This window comes from Manis pentadactyla, chromosome 2 (assembly GCF_030020395.1).
Source record: "Manis pentadactyla isolate mManPen7 chromosome 2, mManPen7.hap1, whole genome shotgun sequence".
In the NCBI taxonomy this organism is placed as follows: domain Eukaryota; kingdom Metazoa; phylum Chordata; class Mammalia; order Pholidota; family Manidae; genus Manis; species Manis pentadactyla.
This window is the reverse complement of record NC_080020.1, coordinates 113382017-113397687: the sequence shown is the minus strand read 5'-3', so window position 1 is coordinate 113397687 and position 15671 is coordinate 113382017. Positions and strand designations below refer to the sequence as shown.

General features: G+C 42.7%; 1 protein-coding gene across 4 annotated transcripts in view; it reads right to left on the bottom strand.

Annotated features, from left to right (window-relative positions):
• CAPSL (calcyphosine like) overlaps window positions 1-9777 on the bottom strand; it is a 41324-nt gene extending 31547 nt beyond the window's left edge. The window contains exon 1 of one of the 4 annotated variants that reach the window (XR_008995245.1): window positions 5249-5714. Coding sequence is in view for 1 of the 4 variants with exons in the window: in XM_036892714.2 (XP_036748609.1) it covers window positions 5249-5300 (52 nt within the window). In the remaining 3 variants the exon portion in view is untranslated. Of the gene's footprint in view, window positions 1-5248; window positions 5723-9696 lie in introns of those variants that run through there. The other 3 variants (XM_036892746.2, XM_036892740.2, XM_036892714.2) reach the window with 3 other exon arrangements.
• Between the last annotated feature and the right edge of the window lie 5894 nt (window positions 9778-15671).

Sequence of the window (15671 nt, the reverse complement as noted above, 5' to 3'; positions counted from 1 at the left end):
TGCCAACTTTATAGGGGGCAGCGGGGAGCTGGGCCACCTGCTGAGCAGGGAGAGTAGCTCCTTCACTTGGTGGGCAGGGATGTGCACCACAGGGGGAAACCTGGTTTTCCTGGACAGTCCTTCTCTGCACCCCACTGCCTGGGGTGCTGAGATTGGGGGATAGCATGTACTGTGAAGACAGGGTCCTGTTGATGAAGTCGCATAAGTCCTCCGTGGGAGTAGCTGCCTGCATAGCGTTCCCATCTTTCCAAAGGCCTCTCCTGCCCCTTGATGCCATCGAGCCCATTTTCCCCACAGCCAGGCCAGGGAATGAGTTTTGCCTTCAGAACACTTTTAGGCATTTCTGTAATTGTTAAATACCTGTGCCATTACATTAGCCATTTCAATGTCAAAAGACCTGGAGTTGCTATAATAGCTCCAGGTGATTTTAAAACATTCTACTATTTAGAGAAAAGAAAAGAGTAAGACAATATAAAGAGCAGGGAACTAGTGATTAAATGTGGAGGGCTTCAAACTCCTTCCCAGGAGGTAGAGAACATATTTGCCTTCTCTCAAGCTCACAACCATGTCAAAACTTTTCCCATCTCTGCTAGCTCAGGCTTGACCCTGAGCACAGGAACCACTCCCTGTGGGGAATCAGGAAATGCAGTGAGTTTTACTCTTTCTCTCTCTACTTGGGAACTGAATGTAAAACTGAAATTTTCATTTAAACTGAGCAGATATTTTAATATTTAAAATGTCATCCAGGGGCAGGGAGAGACATGCAATAGACCTTGCTTAGAAGCAACAGTTGGGGGATATTAATCTCTCTCTGTTGACTCCAGCCCATTCAGTGAACTAGTATTACTTCGTGGTAGATGGAAAAATCCTCTGGTTCCTCAAAATGTTTCCCTTTAGAAGGTGCCCCTTTGAAATAAATATCGGATCCCAGGACTCAGAGAAGCCTAGAAGGTGTCTAAGATATTCCTCCTCTGAGAGTGAAATGAAAGACTCTTATTGAGTCTGAAGAGAGATGTGGCTTGCTCAGTGGAGTCCTGGGAAACCCCAGAAAAGACAGAATGAGAGGTGTATGTCAGTGTTGTTGACATTGTGAGAGTTCCTTCATGAAACCCATCTGAACTCTTCAACTACCTACACGCTTAGCCCCTCAAGCTGTACAAGGGACTGTGCTGATTTTTCAGGTGATATTACAGAACTGTGTTTCCAAATGGGCACAATTTTAGCCTCTGCCCCTCGGGAGGACATTTGACAATGTTTGGAGACATTTTCGGTCGTCACAACTGGGGTTGTGGCAGCATCGGGTGAAGGGCACTACTGGCTTCTAGTGAGTAGAGGCCAGAGAGGCAGCTAAATCCCACAGGGAAGCCCTTGACAACAAAGAATTTTCTGGTCCGGTGTGTCAGTAGTACTGAGGCTGCAAAGCTCTGCTATAAAACCCTGGGACCATCAGGGGTGCTGAGACCCCTCAGACCACTGTGGAAAAGCAAAGATGCCAACACTCCACCCAAGCAGAGTAACTTAGAATCTCTAGGTGTGAGTGCTGGGGATCCACATTTCCATGTTTCCAGGTGTTTTAGTGCACACCTAAGTTTGAGAATCTAAGCTCTAAGAGATAAATGTCACCTCTAATAGCAAGAGTGAGACCTCGTGGGGAAAGGCTAGGGGACACTCTCACAGAGCACAGGCTAAGATACAGCAACGAGGAGGAGACCGGCAGTAACGATGGCAACCTGCCAGGCACCACGCCCCAGCTCCACGCTCTACGTGCTGAGCCCATGACTTCATGTGACGGCCCCTGCCAGGCATGGCCACCCTAACAAGAAGCCGACATAGACCCAGAGAAGCTGGGTTGCTCGCCTGGGAATATGGCAGGAGGCAGCGGCAGAGGCTGAGCTACACCCAGTTCTGCCAAAGTCACCGCCTTCCACAGCTACTATACGCTTCTGAAAACTGCTTTGGGAATTCAGAGGAGGCCCGTGAGATGAGAAGAAAAGAGCTGTGCAGAGCTAAGCCAGGCCGCTCAGGGTCCTAAATGCCATCCCTCTCTCACTTCGAGGTCCTTGCTCGAGCTCTCAAACACTGAGGCTCAGTGTAAGCTCCTTCTAGCTGAGCTGAACCATTTCACTTAGTTACCTTCCTCTTGGAGCTGTAGTGTTTTGTTTGTTTCAATTAAGGGACACGCAAGGTGGTTTTTGTTTGCTTTTTGGAAACCCAAACTCAAAATGACTGTGTTGATTACCTTCCAAAACATTTACTCTTTTCCCAAAAACTATTTTTAAAACTATTTCTGCAATATGTGAATATATAAAATGTGGTTTTTGTTGGGAGTGCTAACTTCCACATATGATTTGAAGTTGACGGTATTTAACCTACACTTTAATGATGAGCGTAATGTAGAAACAAAGTGTGATTGAAGTCTTACCAGGTTTTCTCTGCACTGAAATACATTTTCTCAAGATGTTTAAAATTCATGTTTCAGCTGTTTGTCAATAGGCAGGTTTCTCTAGAGTCCATCTCTGCTAAATCATAGTCTTTTATTCTTTCTGCTGATCTTTAGGATGTAAATTAAGTCCTTACCTTAATGTTTATAATGTGGCACAATTTAAGAGTGACATCTTATAAATATCATTGTTATAAAGTGTTTACTTCATACAGCTTCTCTAAATTTCATTCATTCAACCAGGGCTGGGATTCAGGCCAGGTAAGGGAGGTTGCCTAGGGCACAGTGTTTAAGGAGACTTTCAATCTCAGGATTATGCAGATGTTGAGGCTGCACTTGCCCAAACTGGAGAGTGAGTGCCTCCTTAAATATTGTACCCCAGGCACATACCTAGCCTCACCCTAGTCCAGGTCCTGAATTCAACATATGTTACTTAACACCTATTATGTGTCACACAAGGGTAATGAATGAGACAGCCAAGGTCCCTTCCAGGAGATGACATTCCTCAGGGTGGTTTTAACTTTGCTGAATTTGAATTACATTTTCCAGACACTGCCAACTGGCTGACTCAAAGATCATTCTTATCTCCTTTCTCTGGTACATTCCTCTCAGTTTGGTGGCCATGTGAACGAGCTCTGGCCTAAGAAATTCATCTGGAAGTGCTGAGGGCTCTGTGAGAGCTCTTCTATCTTTTGCCTCCTCCTGCCTTGAACAAGAATGCAAGATCCTGAGCTATGGCAGCCTTTGTGCAATCATGAGGGAAGAGCTAAAGGAATCACAGATATACCAACCTAGAGGCTTGTATCGCTGAGCTGCTGAACCTGTCAGCAACTGCCTGACTCCACCCTCCTGTCACGTGAGAAACATAAGCCCATATCTATATCTACTTAATCCATGTTGGTCCAGTCCTCTGTTACTTACATCCCAAAGTATTCCCAAATGATACAACTGACAAAAGTTTATCCCTGCAGTGTTTGGGTTGACCCTAGATACTGACCTTTACCTGGGCTAAGTAACAAGTAGTCCAGTGTGAAGAGATTTAGCTCTCCCTGAGAGCTGGGAGGAGAAATAAAGTAACTCTATTATTACCTCCTCTTAGTAGAATTTTGTTACCATTTAGGATATGAAGGGTAATGAGCAAAACTGCAGCATTTTGGCTATGAAGGAGAATGAGCAAAACTGCTTAGCATGATATTCAAGGACCCTTGTAATTTAATACAATGTGATACAAGCCCAGATTTAATAAAATACAGAGCCCCGGGGTTACAGGGTCCTTTTCACAATGAGCATCCTCTGGAAACCTCTGGAGGCAGGAGCTGCCTTAATTGCACTCTCCTTGCTGTCTCCTTCTCCATTTCACTCTTCCCCTCTACTCTGCCTTGGGTCACTGGGGTTTTTACCAGGAAATTACTTGCAATCTATTCTGAGTCAGGCAGCCTGCCTGATGAAAGCTCTTAACAAAGTAGAGTAAGAAAAGATCTAAACGACACAAGGGCAAGCAAAGAATTGACTGGGTCTGTGTACCACACACACACACATGCACACACACAATTAAAACTTGCTTCAAACTCCCTGGTTTCAGTGACTATGCTCTTAGGACCAACCAGGTCACTTTCAAATATTCCACTTTTTAGGTGCCAAGAAACCGTGGCCTCTGATTTCAAACCTACTGTGAGGACAAACCCCCAGCTGTGTGTCTTCATTCACTTTAGACGGGAACAAAGTCACAGCTCTGAGTACCATTTGCCCTTTTGCAACACTAGCTGCCAAAAGCACTTAGTAATTATTTCTAGTCACTTAAAATGCTTCCTTTGAAATCATTCATCTATATAGTGTTTATTTGATAGCCACTGGGAAATCCAGTGAACTATTTGCATCCTTTGTGCTCCTAACTGATATTTCCAGGAAACCAAGAAGTATTAATGAATAGAAATCCATCAGAGTGCCAGCATCAGTGTAGACTGGCATCACATAGGAATTGTGTCCAGCTACTCATCACTGCAACTGGCACTTGTCTCTGAAAATGTAGAGGTTTATCTCTTCTCATGTAAAAGAAGTCTGGAGACAGTTTAGGTAATCATGAAGGTCCCAAGAAACTATTACCTTTCTATCTCACCATAATTCTTAATCCTTCAAGTTGTCTAAACTTACAAAATAACCATAGAAGCTCCAACCATTAAATCTACACTCCAGGCAGCAGAAAAGAGAAAAAAGTGAAGATGAGAAGAATCCACTTCCCAGCTGAGTCATCCCCTTTTAATGGTTTCCAGAAGATTCTACCCAACTCTTTCCACTTAAATCTCATTGGTCATTCCAGCAAAGGAGGCTAGTGCTTTGGTCTGAATGGTTATGTACCCACAGGATTCTAAGTGGAAATCCTAACTCCCAAAGATGGCATTAGGAGGTGGAGCACTTGGGAGGTGCTTGAATCAGGAGGTGGAGCCCTCAAGAGTGGGATTGGACCCTTACAAAAGAGGTTCCAGAGAGGTCCCTTGGCCCTTCCACCATGTGGGGACATTGCGGGAAGGTGCCCCCTCTACACCAGGAAGGCAGCTCTCACTGGACCATGCTGGTGCCTGGGTCTTGGACTTCCCCAGCCTCTGAAATTGTGAGAAATAAATTAACTTCTTTAGAAGCTACTCACTCTATGGTATTTTGCTATAGCAACCTGAGCAGACTAAGACAGCTGGGAAACCTAATTTTTGGCAGGGGGCTTTGCCATCCCCCAGGTTATTTATAAAGAAGAGGAAATTACTACTGAGGGGGCAAGTGGCAGTTTTAGCCACAGTTGGCAGAAGAAATAGAGACCTTTAAGAGAGCAAGAGAGCGAGCACATCCAGAGGAACTTATTCCACAGCATTATCTGGAACCAGCAGCTTTTGGAGATGCATGGAGTGGCCAGATCACCCTGCTGGAGCCTGGGGAAAGTCCTGGAGGTGAAGGTGAAAGGTTGTACATCAATGACTTCTCAGTTCTCAGTCTCTATTCCTCCAATGCAAATAAAATCCACCTTTTCATGGGCTGTTACCACAGGCTGCCCATGTTTACCAGAGTTTTGGCAAGCATTACCTAAAATGACCTAGACCTGGGACAGCAAACCACAGCCCATGGGCCAAATTTGATACTCTACCTACTTTTGGAAATAAATTTTTATTGGAGACAGCCACACATGTTTGTATATGTGTGCTCTGGCTGCTGTCACCCTGCAGCAGTGAAGTTGAATAGTTGCAACAGAGGCCTCCTGGCACACCAAGTCTGACATATGTATTAACTGGTCCTATATAGAGCAGTTTGCTGCCCCCTGGGACCATACAGAAGATAATAGCAGCAACAGGAACATTTACTGAGCATTTAACTCTGGGTCAGGCTCCCTGCTAAAGGATGGCCTGTGTTTTGCGAATTATTTACAGTTTATTTAGAACAGTAATATGTCTGGTATAAAGTAAGTTTTGATAAAAACTCTTAGAGTCTACAAAGTGTTTTTATATACATTAGAATGAGCCTGACTTTTCCCATTTTACAAAGACATTTAAAGGTTGTCCCAGAACTAAGTAGCAGAACCAAGATTCTGAGCAGGGTCTTCTGTGCCTGCACTTCCCACTGGTCCTTTGTAAATTGCCCACAACACTTCAGAAAACATTCATTTTAAAAAATAAGAAACCACTGTGGTCACCACAAATCATTCATATATAAAAACTGGGGCAAGCTTATTAACAATATAATGTTCCTCCTCCTGGTGCATTCCCCTTCCTTGCTGGGCAGCCTGGGGGTTTCACCCTCTTGTATCTATATCCCTTGGTCCTATCCATGGCTTTGCAAAGTGTTCTTCATCAGACTTTTCTCTGTTGCTACTTATGCATGTGCCATCCATTCTCTGGCAAGATGCTGACAAGTACAAGATCCTCTCTGGTACCTGCATTGTGTAAGAAAGTGTCCTCCTGCAGCCTTCTCAGATGAAGGTACTTTTTAACACTAATTCTAAGTGCCGAGGAATCTCGCAGTCTCTGAAATGCACGCAGCCATTTCCACATCATGACCCATTCTCACATCCTTCTTTGGAACTCTCAGCGGGATATCCACGCTAAGTCCCTCTCCGGCTTCGTCATCCTCTAAGTCACTGAGAGTCTGGGTCCTGCCTCAGAGACCTCCTCTGCATCCCAGGCGCTGCCATCAACCTGGGCAACCTCAGAACTCACCTAGACAATCCATCCAATGTGCAGCCATGAGTTCCTGGAGCTCCTTGGTCTCTACCAGCTTCATCTGCTCACTCTTCTAGCATCCCTTTCCAAGGCCAACTCTTACATTTTGTCACCAGCCCAGGCCTGTCTCCTCTGAAAGCTCACAATTCAACATTCTCTTTCTCTCCACCTTCCAGTGTCTTTATTCCAATCACAGATGCTTGTGACCTTATGAGACCACCAGTCCCTGCCCCTGCATTTTCACCAGTAATTACTTGTCTCATTCTCTTTGGGGATCCATTTCCTCCCCTCTCCATTCTAGACACCCCATTCTAGATCAGTACCTCCTTCTGACCACTGCTTACCAGCACCTTCTTTGTTAACACCCACTTGTCTGTCCCTGACCCTCTCTTACAAATGCTTAACTTGGTCCGATTTCTCCATGTACCCTTCCTTAAGGCAACTGGAACAAAGCCCACAGGCCAGATGCCACTGCACATTTATTCTTTAACCACAGCTGGGCCTTCAGAAATGGTCAACTATACTTTTATATAACATTGGTTAGATTCTCCTTCTAATCCTTTCAAAGCTTAATTCAAACCTTCACCACTCTCTTCCATGCTTTGTCTGGAAAATCACAGTAAACACGGAGCCACAAGACAGAAACTCACTCATACCACTCAAACACCAAGTCTATAAAGGTGTTTATCTCTGAGACCATCCTGACCTTGTCCTCCCTTCCCCAGAGGGAGTGCTGAATTGCCTCCCACCTAAGGGTGATCTCTCCACCTACAACATAAAGCCCAAGCCCTCTTTGGCCCTCAGAAGCCAGGGAAGCCCTTTCACTCTGCTCTGCTGGCTCCTCTCCTTCCCTCATGAATCCACAGTGCTCCCTCAATCCTAGACTCCTTCCAGTGGCCACCCTTCAGAGCCAGCACCTTGACAGAATCTCACTTCTCACCTTCTTGTTTCCCACGCATGCTTCCATCCACTGCCCCTGGTTTCTGCTCAGTCACTCCAGCAAACCTTCTCTTGCAAAGCCACTGCTGACCTGATAGCTGACTTGAGCAGTCACTCTGAATCCCTATTTCACTTTGCCCAGCAGTTGACTTTATTAATCATTCTACTTTACTGAAACTCTTTTCTCTCAATGTCTAGGAATCTAATTTCTCTGTCTCCCTTCACCTCAGGTCTCACCTATGTTGTCTCTTCCTCATCTTACACCTGCTTTTGTTACTGCTACTGCTTCCCACGCTTAAGTTATTTATCTGCTTCTGACTCATACCATCCCATAGCATATTGGCCAAATCCCCTGACACAATGAAGGTTCCCAAATCCTTACTCCAGGCACTCTCCTGAGCTTCAGAGCCAAATTTCAAATTTCCCATAAAATGTGTTTTACTTCCATGACTTATACACACTTCAAGTTTAATGTTTCAGAACCAAATGCATTACCTTTTCTTCCCTATTCCTTACCTTAGGAAATGGCAGCACCATTTTCCTAGGTTGTTAAGTGAACATTATCACAGACTCCCTCTCACTTTCTACATCGGATCAGAAGCCAGTCCTGTAGAACTTCACCATCTTGACACCCCTGGCATCTCTGTTCCTTCCCTCACCTCCATTGCCCTGGATGCCAGCGAAGTCCAGGGCAGATCCTCTCCCATGTCCACTACTGCAGTTGCCTGTCAGCTGGTTCCCTGCCGCTAGCCCTGCCCCCTCCAATCAACCTTCACATGTCTGTTAGAGCAATCCTTATAAACTGTAAATCTGAACTTCACACTCTAGCCTGAAGCCCTTTGGCATCTCCCTACTGTGTGCAGGTAAAGAGCAACATCCTAGCATTTGATGTGTACATTGGCCCATCTCTCCTGCCTTCTTTCTAATACTTCTCTAGCCTTTGAACCCGTCCTGCATCCACGTGCACTCACATTCCCCCCACACACCACAGTGTTCTATCTCTCTTGCCTTGGTCTATGCAGTCCCTTTTTCAGGAACGCGGCCTCACACATTGGCCTAGAGAAGTCCTACTCTCCCTCGGCTCACATAACCCCTCTCACCAGAGTGAAGCGGCTTGCATCTTACCTTGTCCAATCTGTGCAAAGCCCAAATCATGTCCACACTGAACTGTGCACTAAACCTTTGCTTTCAGAAATGCCTGCCCTACTAGACTGCAAGGTCCCTAAGGTCAAGGACTGTCTCCTTTGTGTCTCCTGTCATCATGTGATCAGCACTCAGAATGATGCTGCTAGATGGCTATAGGACTTGATCACTGCAACTGTTATTAGATAATCATTATTTGAATATAAATACAAGTGAATGTCCACAATTAAAATCTCAATATTTAAAATACACAATTACAAAATAAAGAGATGTCTATAGTTGTAAGATTTTGAGGAAAAAAATAAGAGCCCTAAAGACAGGGTAGAATTTCATCTACTTAGTACAGTTTAACTATATCCCAGGCTGAAGGCAAAGCAGATAGACACCTGAAAAAAAGGTATTGCCTTTACTAAGGTGCTTCTCAACTTCATGATCTAACAAATCAACTCTGATATAATGTTTAGTAAATTGTGTCAGTCCAACAAAATAAGAATTCTGTTTCTTATCTGATTCTAAGTGGTCAGTTCAGCTAGTATGCAGAAATAGCACAACTTTGAATGTCAGACAAACCATGGTCTGAATCAAAGCTCAAACTTTTAATTGCTTTGTGACTTGAAGATATTTAACCTTCTTGAAGCTCAATTTTATCAACCATCATACAGACGAGTTAACAGCAGTTCACCCCAACACTTCACACGTCTGTATCCAGTACATAGTGACTACTCAGTGATGTTTCTTTCTGTCCCCTTTTTGGAATGAAGTTTATTTTTGTGCATTTTATCTAAGCACCTCATTGCAAAGATGACAGAAGCCTCTCCAGAACCAAGCAACTTCCTCCCTCGACTGACAGCCTGGAACTCTCATCAAATTTTAGGCTTTCTTTCTAGAAAGTAAAATCTTCTGTATTTTCTTTTATTTAGCAAAAAACAAACGAAAGCGATCAAATCAACATAACAGACAAAAAAATTGATTTACCTTAAACGCTAACCTGCTGCCACCAGTTGCTTGGAACTGAAACTATGGACGCTTCCTCCCGGCTCTGGGCGGACCCACCCCCTCCCTTCCCCCTTTGCCTCCCTCCCTCTTACCTTTCCTCCTCGGCCCTCCTGGCCCAACCTCTTCGTGCCAATTGGATGGCTTGAAATCACTGGGGCAGACTCACAGCCTGATTAGCGTAGGTCACTGTCAATCGCTATCCTGGCCCTGCCTTTTCTCAAGTTTACACTTCGGTTGCCTAGGAACCGTAAACCCAGAGAGCGTGACAGCCCCTGCTGTTTGCCCCTGGAGAGGAGCCAGCAGGAAGTAGCTGGCTGGCAATCCTTTGGTTTCCACAAGGCCTTCAAACGTTGCCTCAATTGTTTTATAAGATAATGTTCTGCAAATTGTCTTACTTCTTTAAACAACCCTTTCCTGCCTTTCTGTTGTCTCCAGATGGCTTGCGGCTAGGGGGTCTTACTGTCAGGTGAAACTTAAAGCCACAACACAGGAGAGCATGCAGGTGTAATCACAGGTGATGGGGAGCCCTCCCTCCTGCACACCTACCCACTGGCAGAGCACCACTACTTGCTGTTTCCATCCTTGGGGTCTTCTTTTCTCTTCTTTCCACTTCTCTTCTCAATAATTTGCCAGATAAGTCCCTTTTAGGGAAAAAAGCCTAACTCATGCTCTCTTTCAGTTTCTCCAATGACATCCACCCTACCCTCCTCATTTTCACCCCTCCTTGCTTCCATCGTGAAGTAGTCCAAAGAACAGAGGGCAATAATGATGAAGACCTGAGTCCTACTTCCCGTTCTGCGTCATGTATTGCGTGTATTCTCAGACAAGGGTGATCATTGATTCATACAGTCTCTACAGTGGGCGTTATATCTGTCTGGCTAGCTTCTCAGACTTGCCCTGGGGGAAAAATATTCTCTGTGGGTTTTAATGAAGGCTTGTCTAGGTTTGAGGGGCTTTCCAGTAGGATATGATTTGAGGGACAAGAAAAGGCCACTTGCTCAGAATATGTCCTTTATCTCTCTTCTGGGGTTAAATGCTGTTTCCAGAAGGTCCCGGCCTATGCTGCATAACACCTACCAAGCCGTGAGAAGGTGCAGATACTGGCAGGGAGTAATGTGCAGCCCATGTCCACCCCAGGGTGGTTCAGTCTTTTCCTCACACCATCAACCACTTCTTCCAAAAATACCTCCTTATTTGCAGCTGACCTCGTGGTATGAAGCTGTGTCATTTCAGTTCCACTAATTGAAATTACTAAGCTAAACTAATAAGCAATTATGGAACATCATGAAATAGTACAAAGAACCAAGGGCAATAATGATGAAGACCTGAGCTTTATTTTCTGTTCTGCATCATGTAATATATGTAGACAAAATACACCACCAGGAGCAGATAAACCTGCCTTTTCATTAATCAACAAGATAGTAGGAAACCAAGTGAGAGAACCAGGAAAGGGTCTGGTTCATCTGTGCATCTTGCAAAGTGCCCAGCATGGCACATTGTACAAATGTGAACTCAGTCAGTGTTGGCTGAATCAAATTGTTGAACTGGGTAAAATGCATTCATATTAAGGATATTTAAAATATGAAATGTGCTTTTCAGAAATAGCTAGTCCCTTGTACTAAGTAGAAGTTTGTATAAGACCTAAAGTATCCCATTTACTTCCTTTTACATGGATAATTGTTTGACATTTTAAAAAATACCTTAATCATCTCACAAAAGTCTGCAGGTAGGATGTGATAAATTAAATAATAGAAGATTGACATGGGGGAAAATCACATTTACAGAGCATTTGGTGTAGATGGACACACAAAGAATCAATACGTGTTTGTGGCTTGTAGTAATGTAGAAGTAGATAAGCAGAACAATTGCTACATAATGAAAGGAAGTGTAAAGCACATATTGAACTCCATTTCGGAATCTTAAAATGCACCTCTAAATATATGTATTTTACATGTAAATCCTTAGTGTAGGTCAAGTGTCATGCCCATTATAGATCAACAAATTAAAATTTTTGCCTATGGTTATAACTTCTCAAACTTGTAATTCTATGTTAAAATTATAGAAAGACCTCACTCTCACTTACAAAATAAACTTGGATTAGGTCTGAGTTTATAAACTTGGTGCTTAATCTTAGGCTGTTTGCCATGAGTACTCAGATTTTCCAGGAAATGGCTCTACTTTTTGTACACACATGTCTTCTCCCTCTTCAAAACTGTTCTAACTTTCTTATTTTGGAAATTATTGTAATGTATTCATATTTTCTATTTTATTTAGATGCAACAATAATTTATGAATACTAAATTTAAGGTACCAAAACAGATCAAAAACACATTTCACCCATAGAGGTTTTCAAATCAACTTTAAATATAATTTGTGTACACAAAGATCATCCATATTATGGATATACCACAACCTGTTTACCCATTCACTGATTGATGGGCTTAGAGTTTTTTCTCAGTCTGGGACTATTATAAATAAGGCTGCTATGAACATTTGTGTACAACTTTTCAGATGAAAATATGTTGTTGTTTTTTTAATTTTTTTATTAAGGTATTATTGATATATATACACTCTTGTGAAGGTCACATGAAAAAACAATGTGGTTACTACATTTACCCATATTATCAAGTCCCCATCCATACCCCAGTGCAGTCACTGTCCATCAGTGTAGTAAGATGCCACAGATTCACTATTTGCCTTCTCTGTGCTACACTGTTTTCCCTGTGACCCCCCACACCAAGTGTACTAAACATAATACCCCTCAATCCCCTTCTCCCTCCCTCCCCACCCGCCCTCCCACACCCCTCCCCTTTGGTAACCACTAGTCCCTTCTTGGAGTCTCTGAGTCTGCTGCTATTTTGTTCCTTCAGTTTTGCTTCATTGTTATAATCCACAAATGAGGGAAATAATTTGGCACTTGTCTTTCTCTGCCTGGCTATACTATTTCAGTGAGCATAATATCCTCCAGCTCCATCCATGTTGTTGCAAATGGTAGGATTTGTTTCTTTCTTATGGCTGAATCATATTCCACTGGATATATGTACCACATCTTCTTTATCCATTCATCTACTAATGAACACTTAGGTTGCTTCCATATCTTGGCTATTGTAAATACTGCTGCAATAAACATAGGGGTGCATATGTCTTTTTCAATCTGAGAAGTTGTGTTCTTTGGATAAATTCCAAGGAGTAGGACTTCTGGGTCAAATGGTATTTCAATGTTTAGTTTTTGAGGAACCTCCATATTGCTTTCCACAATGGTTGAACTACTTTACATTCCCACCAGCAGTGTAGGAGGGTTCCCCTTTGGCTGCATCCTCACCAGCATTTGTTGTTCTTAGATTTTTGTTGTTGTTGTTTTGTTTTTGCCCAGACACATTTTTTTTTAATTTTGGTATCATTAATCTACAATTACAGAAAGAACATTATGTTTACTAGGTTCCACCTTCACCAAGTCCCCCCCACATACCCCTTCACAGTCACTGTCCATCTGCATAGTAAGATGCTGTAAAATCACTACTTGTTTTCTCTGTGTTGCGCAGCCCTCCTCGTGCTCCCCACGAACTGTACATGCTAATCATAATGCCCTCTTTCTTTTTCCCCGCCATTATCCCTCCCTTCCCGCACATCATCCCCAGTCCCTTTCCCTTTGGTAACTATTAGGTCCATTCTTGGGTTCTGTGATTCTGCTGCTGTTTTGTTCCTTCAGTTTTCCTTTGTTCTTATACTCCACATATGAGTGAAATCATTTGGTACTTGTCCTTCTCCGCTTGCTTATTTCACTGAGCATAATACCCTGTAGATACATCCATGTTGTTGTGAATGGTAGGATCTGCTTTTTTCTTATGGCTGCATAATGTTCCATTGTGTATATGTACCACATCTTCTTTATCCATTCATCTACTGATGGACATTTAGGTTGCTTCCATATCTTGGGTATTGTAAACAGTGCAGTGATAAACATAGAGGTGCATTTGTCTTTTTCAAACTGGAGTGCTGCATTCTTGGGTAAATTCCTAGAAGTGGAATTTCTGGGTCAAATGGTATTTCTATTTTGAGCATTTTGAGGAAACTCCATCTGCTTTCCACAATGCTTGAACTAGTTTACATTCCCACCAGCAGTGTAGGAGGTTTCCCCTTTCTCCACAACCTCGCCAACATTTGTTGTTGTTTGTCTTTTCGATGATGGCGATCCATACTGGTGTGAGGTGATATCTCATTGTGGTTTTAATTTGCATTTCTCTGATGATTAGCGATGTGGAGCATCTTTTCATGTGCCTGTTGGCCATCTGGATTTCTTCTTTAGAGAACTGTCTATTCAGCTCCTTGACCCATTTTTTAATTGGATTATTTGCTTTTCTGTTTGTTGAGGCGTGTGAGCTCTTTATATACCTTGGATGTCAATCCTTTATCGGATCTGTCATTTTTGAATATGTTCTCCCATACTGTAGGATACCTTCTTGTTCTATTGATGGTGTCCTTTGCTGTACAGAAGCTTTTTAGCTTGATATAGTCCCATTTGTTCATTTTTGCCTTTGTTTCCCTTCCCCAGGGAGATATGTTCATGAAGAAGTCACTCATGTTTATATCCATGAGATGTTTCCCCATGTTTTTTTTCTAAGAGCTTTATGGTTTCATGACTTACATTCAGGTATTCGATCCATTTGGAGTTTACTTTTGTGTATGGGGTTAGACAGTGATCCAGTTTCATTCTCTTACATGTAGCTATCCAGTTTTTCCAGCACCATCTGTTGAAGAGACTGTCCTTTCCCCATTGTATGTCCATGGCACCTTTATTAAATATTCATTGGCCATATATGTTTGGGTTAATGTCTGGAGTCTCTATTCTGTTCCACTGGTCTGTGGCTCTGTTCTTGTGCCAGTACCAAATTGTCTTGATTACTGTGGCTTTGTAGTAGAGCTTGAAGTTGGGGAGCGAGATTTCCCCCACTTTATTCTTCCTTCTCAGGATTGCGTTGGCTCTTCGGGGTCTTTGACGGTTCCATATGAATTTTTGAACTATTTGTTCCAGTTCATTGAAGAATGCTGTTGGTAATTTGATAGGGATTGCATCGAATCTGTATATTGCTTTGGGCAGGATGGCCATTTTGACGATATTAATTCTTCCTAGCCAGGAGCATGGGATGAGTTTCCATTTGTTAGTGACCTCTTTAATTTCTCTTAAGAGTGTCTTATAGTTTTCAGGGTATAGGTCTTTCACTTCTTGGTTAGGTTTATTCCTAAGGTATTTAATTTTTTTGATGCTATTGTGAATGGAATTGTTTTCCTGATTTCTCTATTAGTTCATTGTTAGTGTATAGGAAAGTTACAGATTTCTGTGTGTTAATTTTGTATCCTGCAACTTTGCTGAATTCCGATATTAGTTCTAGTAGTTTTTCTGTGGAGTCTTTAGGGTTTTTTATGTACAATGTCATGTCAACTGCAAATAGTGACAGTTTGACTTCTTCTTTACCAATCTGGATTCCTTGTATTTCTTTGTTTTGTCTGATTGCCGTGGCTAGGACCTCCAGTACCACATTGAATAACAGTGGGGAGAGTGGGCATCCCTGTCTTGTTCCCGATCTCAGAGGGAAAGCTTTCAGCCTCTCGCTGTTCAGTATGATGTTAGCTGTGGGTTTATCATAGATGGCCTTTATCATGTTGAGGTACTTGCCCTCTATGCCTATTTTGTTGAGAGTTTTTATCATGAATGGATGTTGAATTTTGTCGAATGCTTTTTCAGCATCTATGGAGATGATCATGTGGGGTTTTTTTTGTCTTCCTTTTTGTTGATGTGGTTGATGATGTTCTTGGATTTTCGAATGTTGTACCATCCTTGCATCCCTGGGATGAATCCCACTTGGTCATGGTGTATGATCCTCTTGATGTATTTTTGAATTCGGTTTGCTACTATTTTGTTGAGTATTTTTGCATCTACGTTCATCAAGGATATT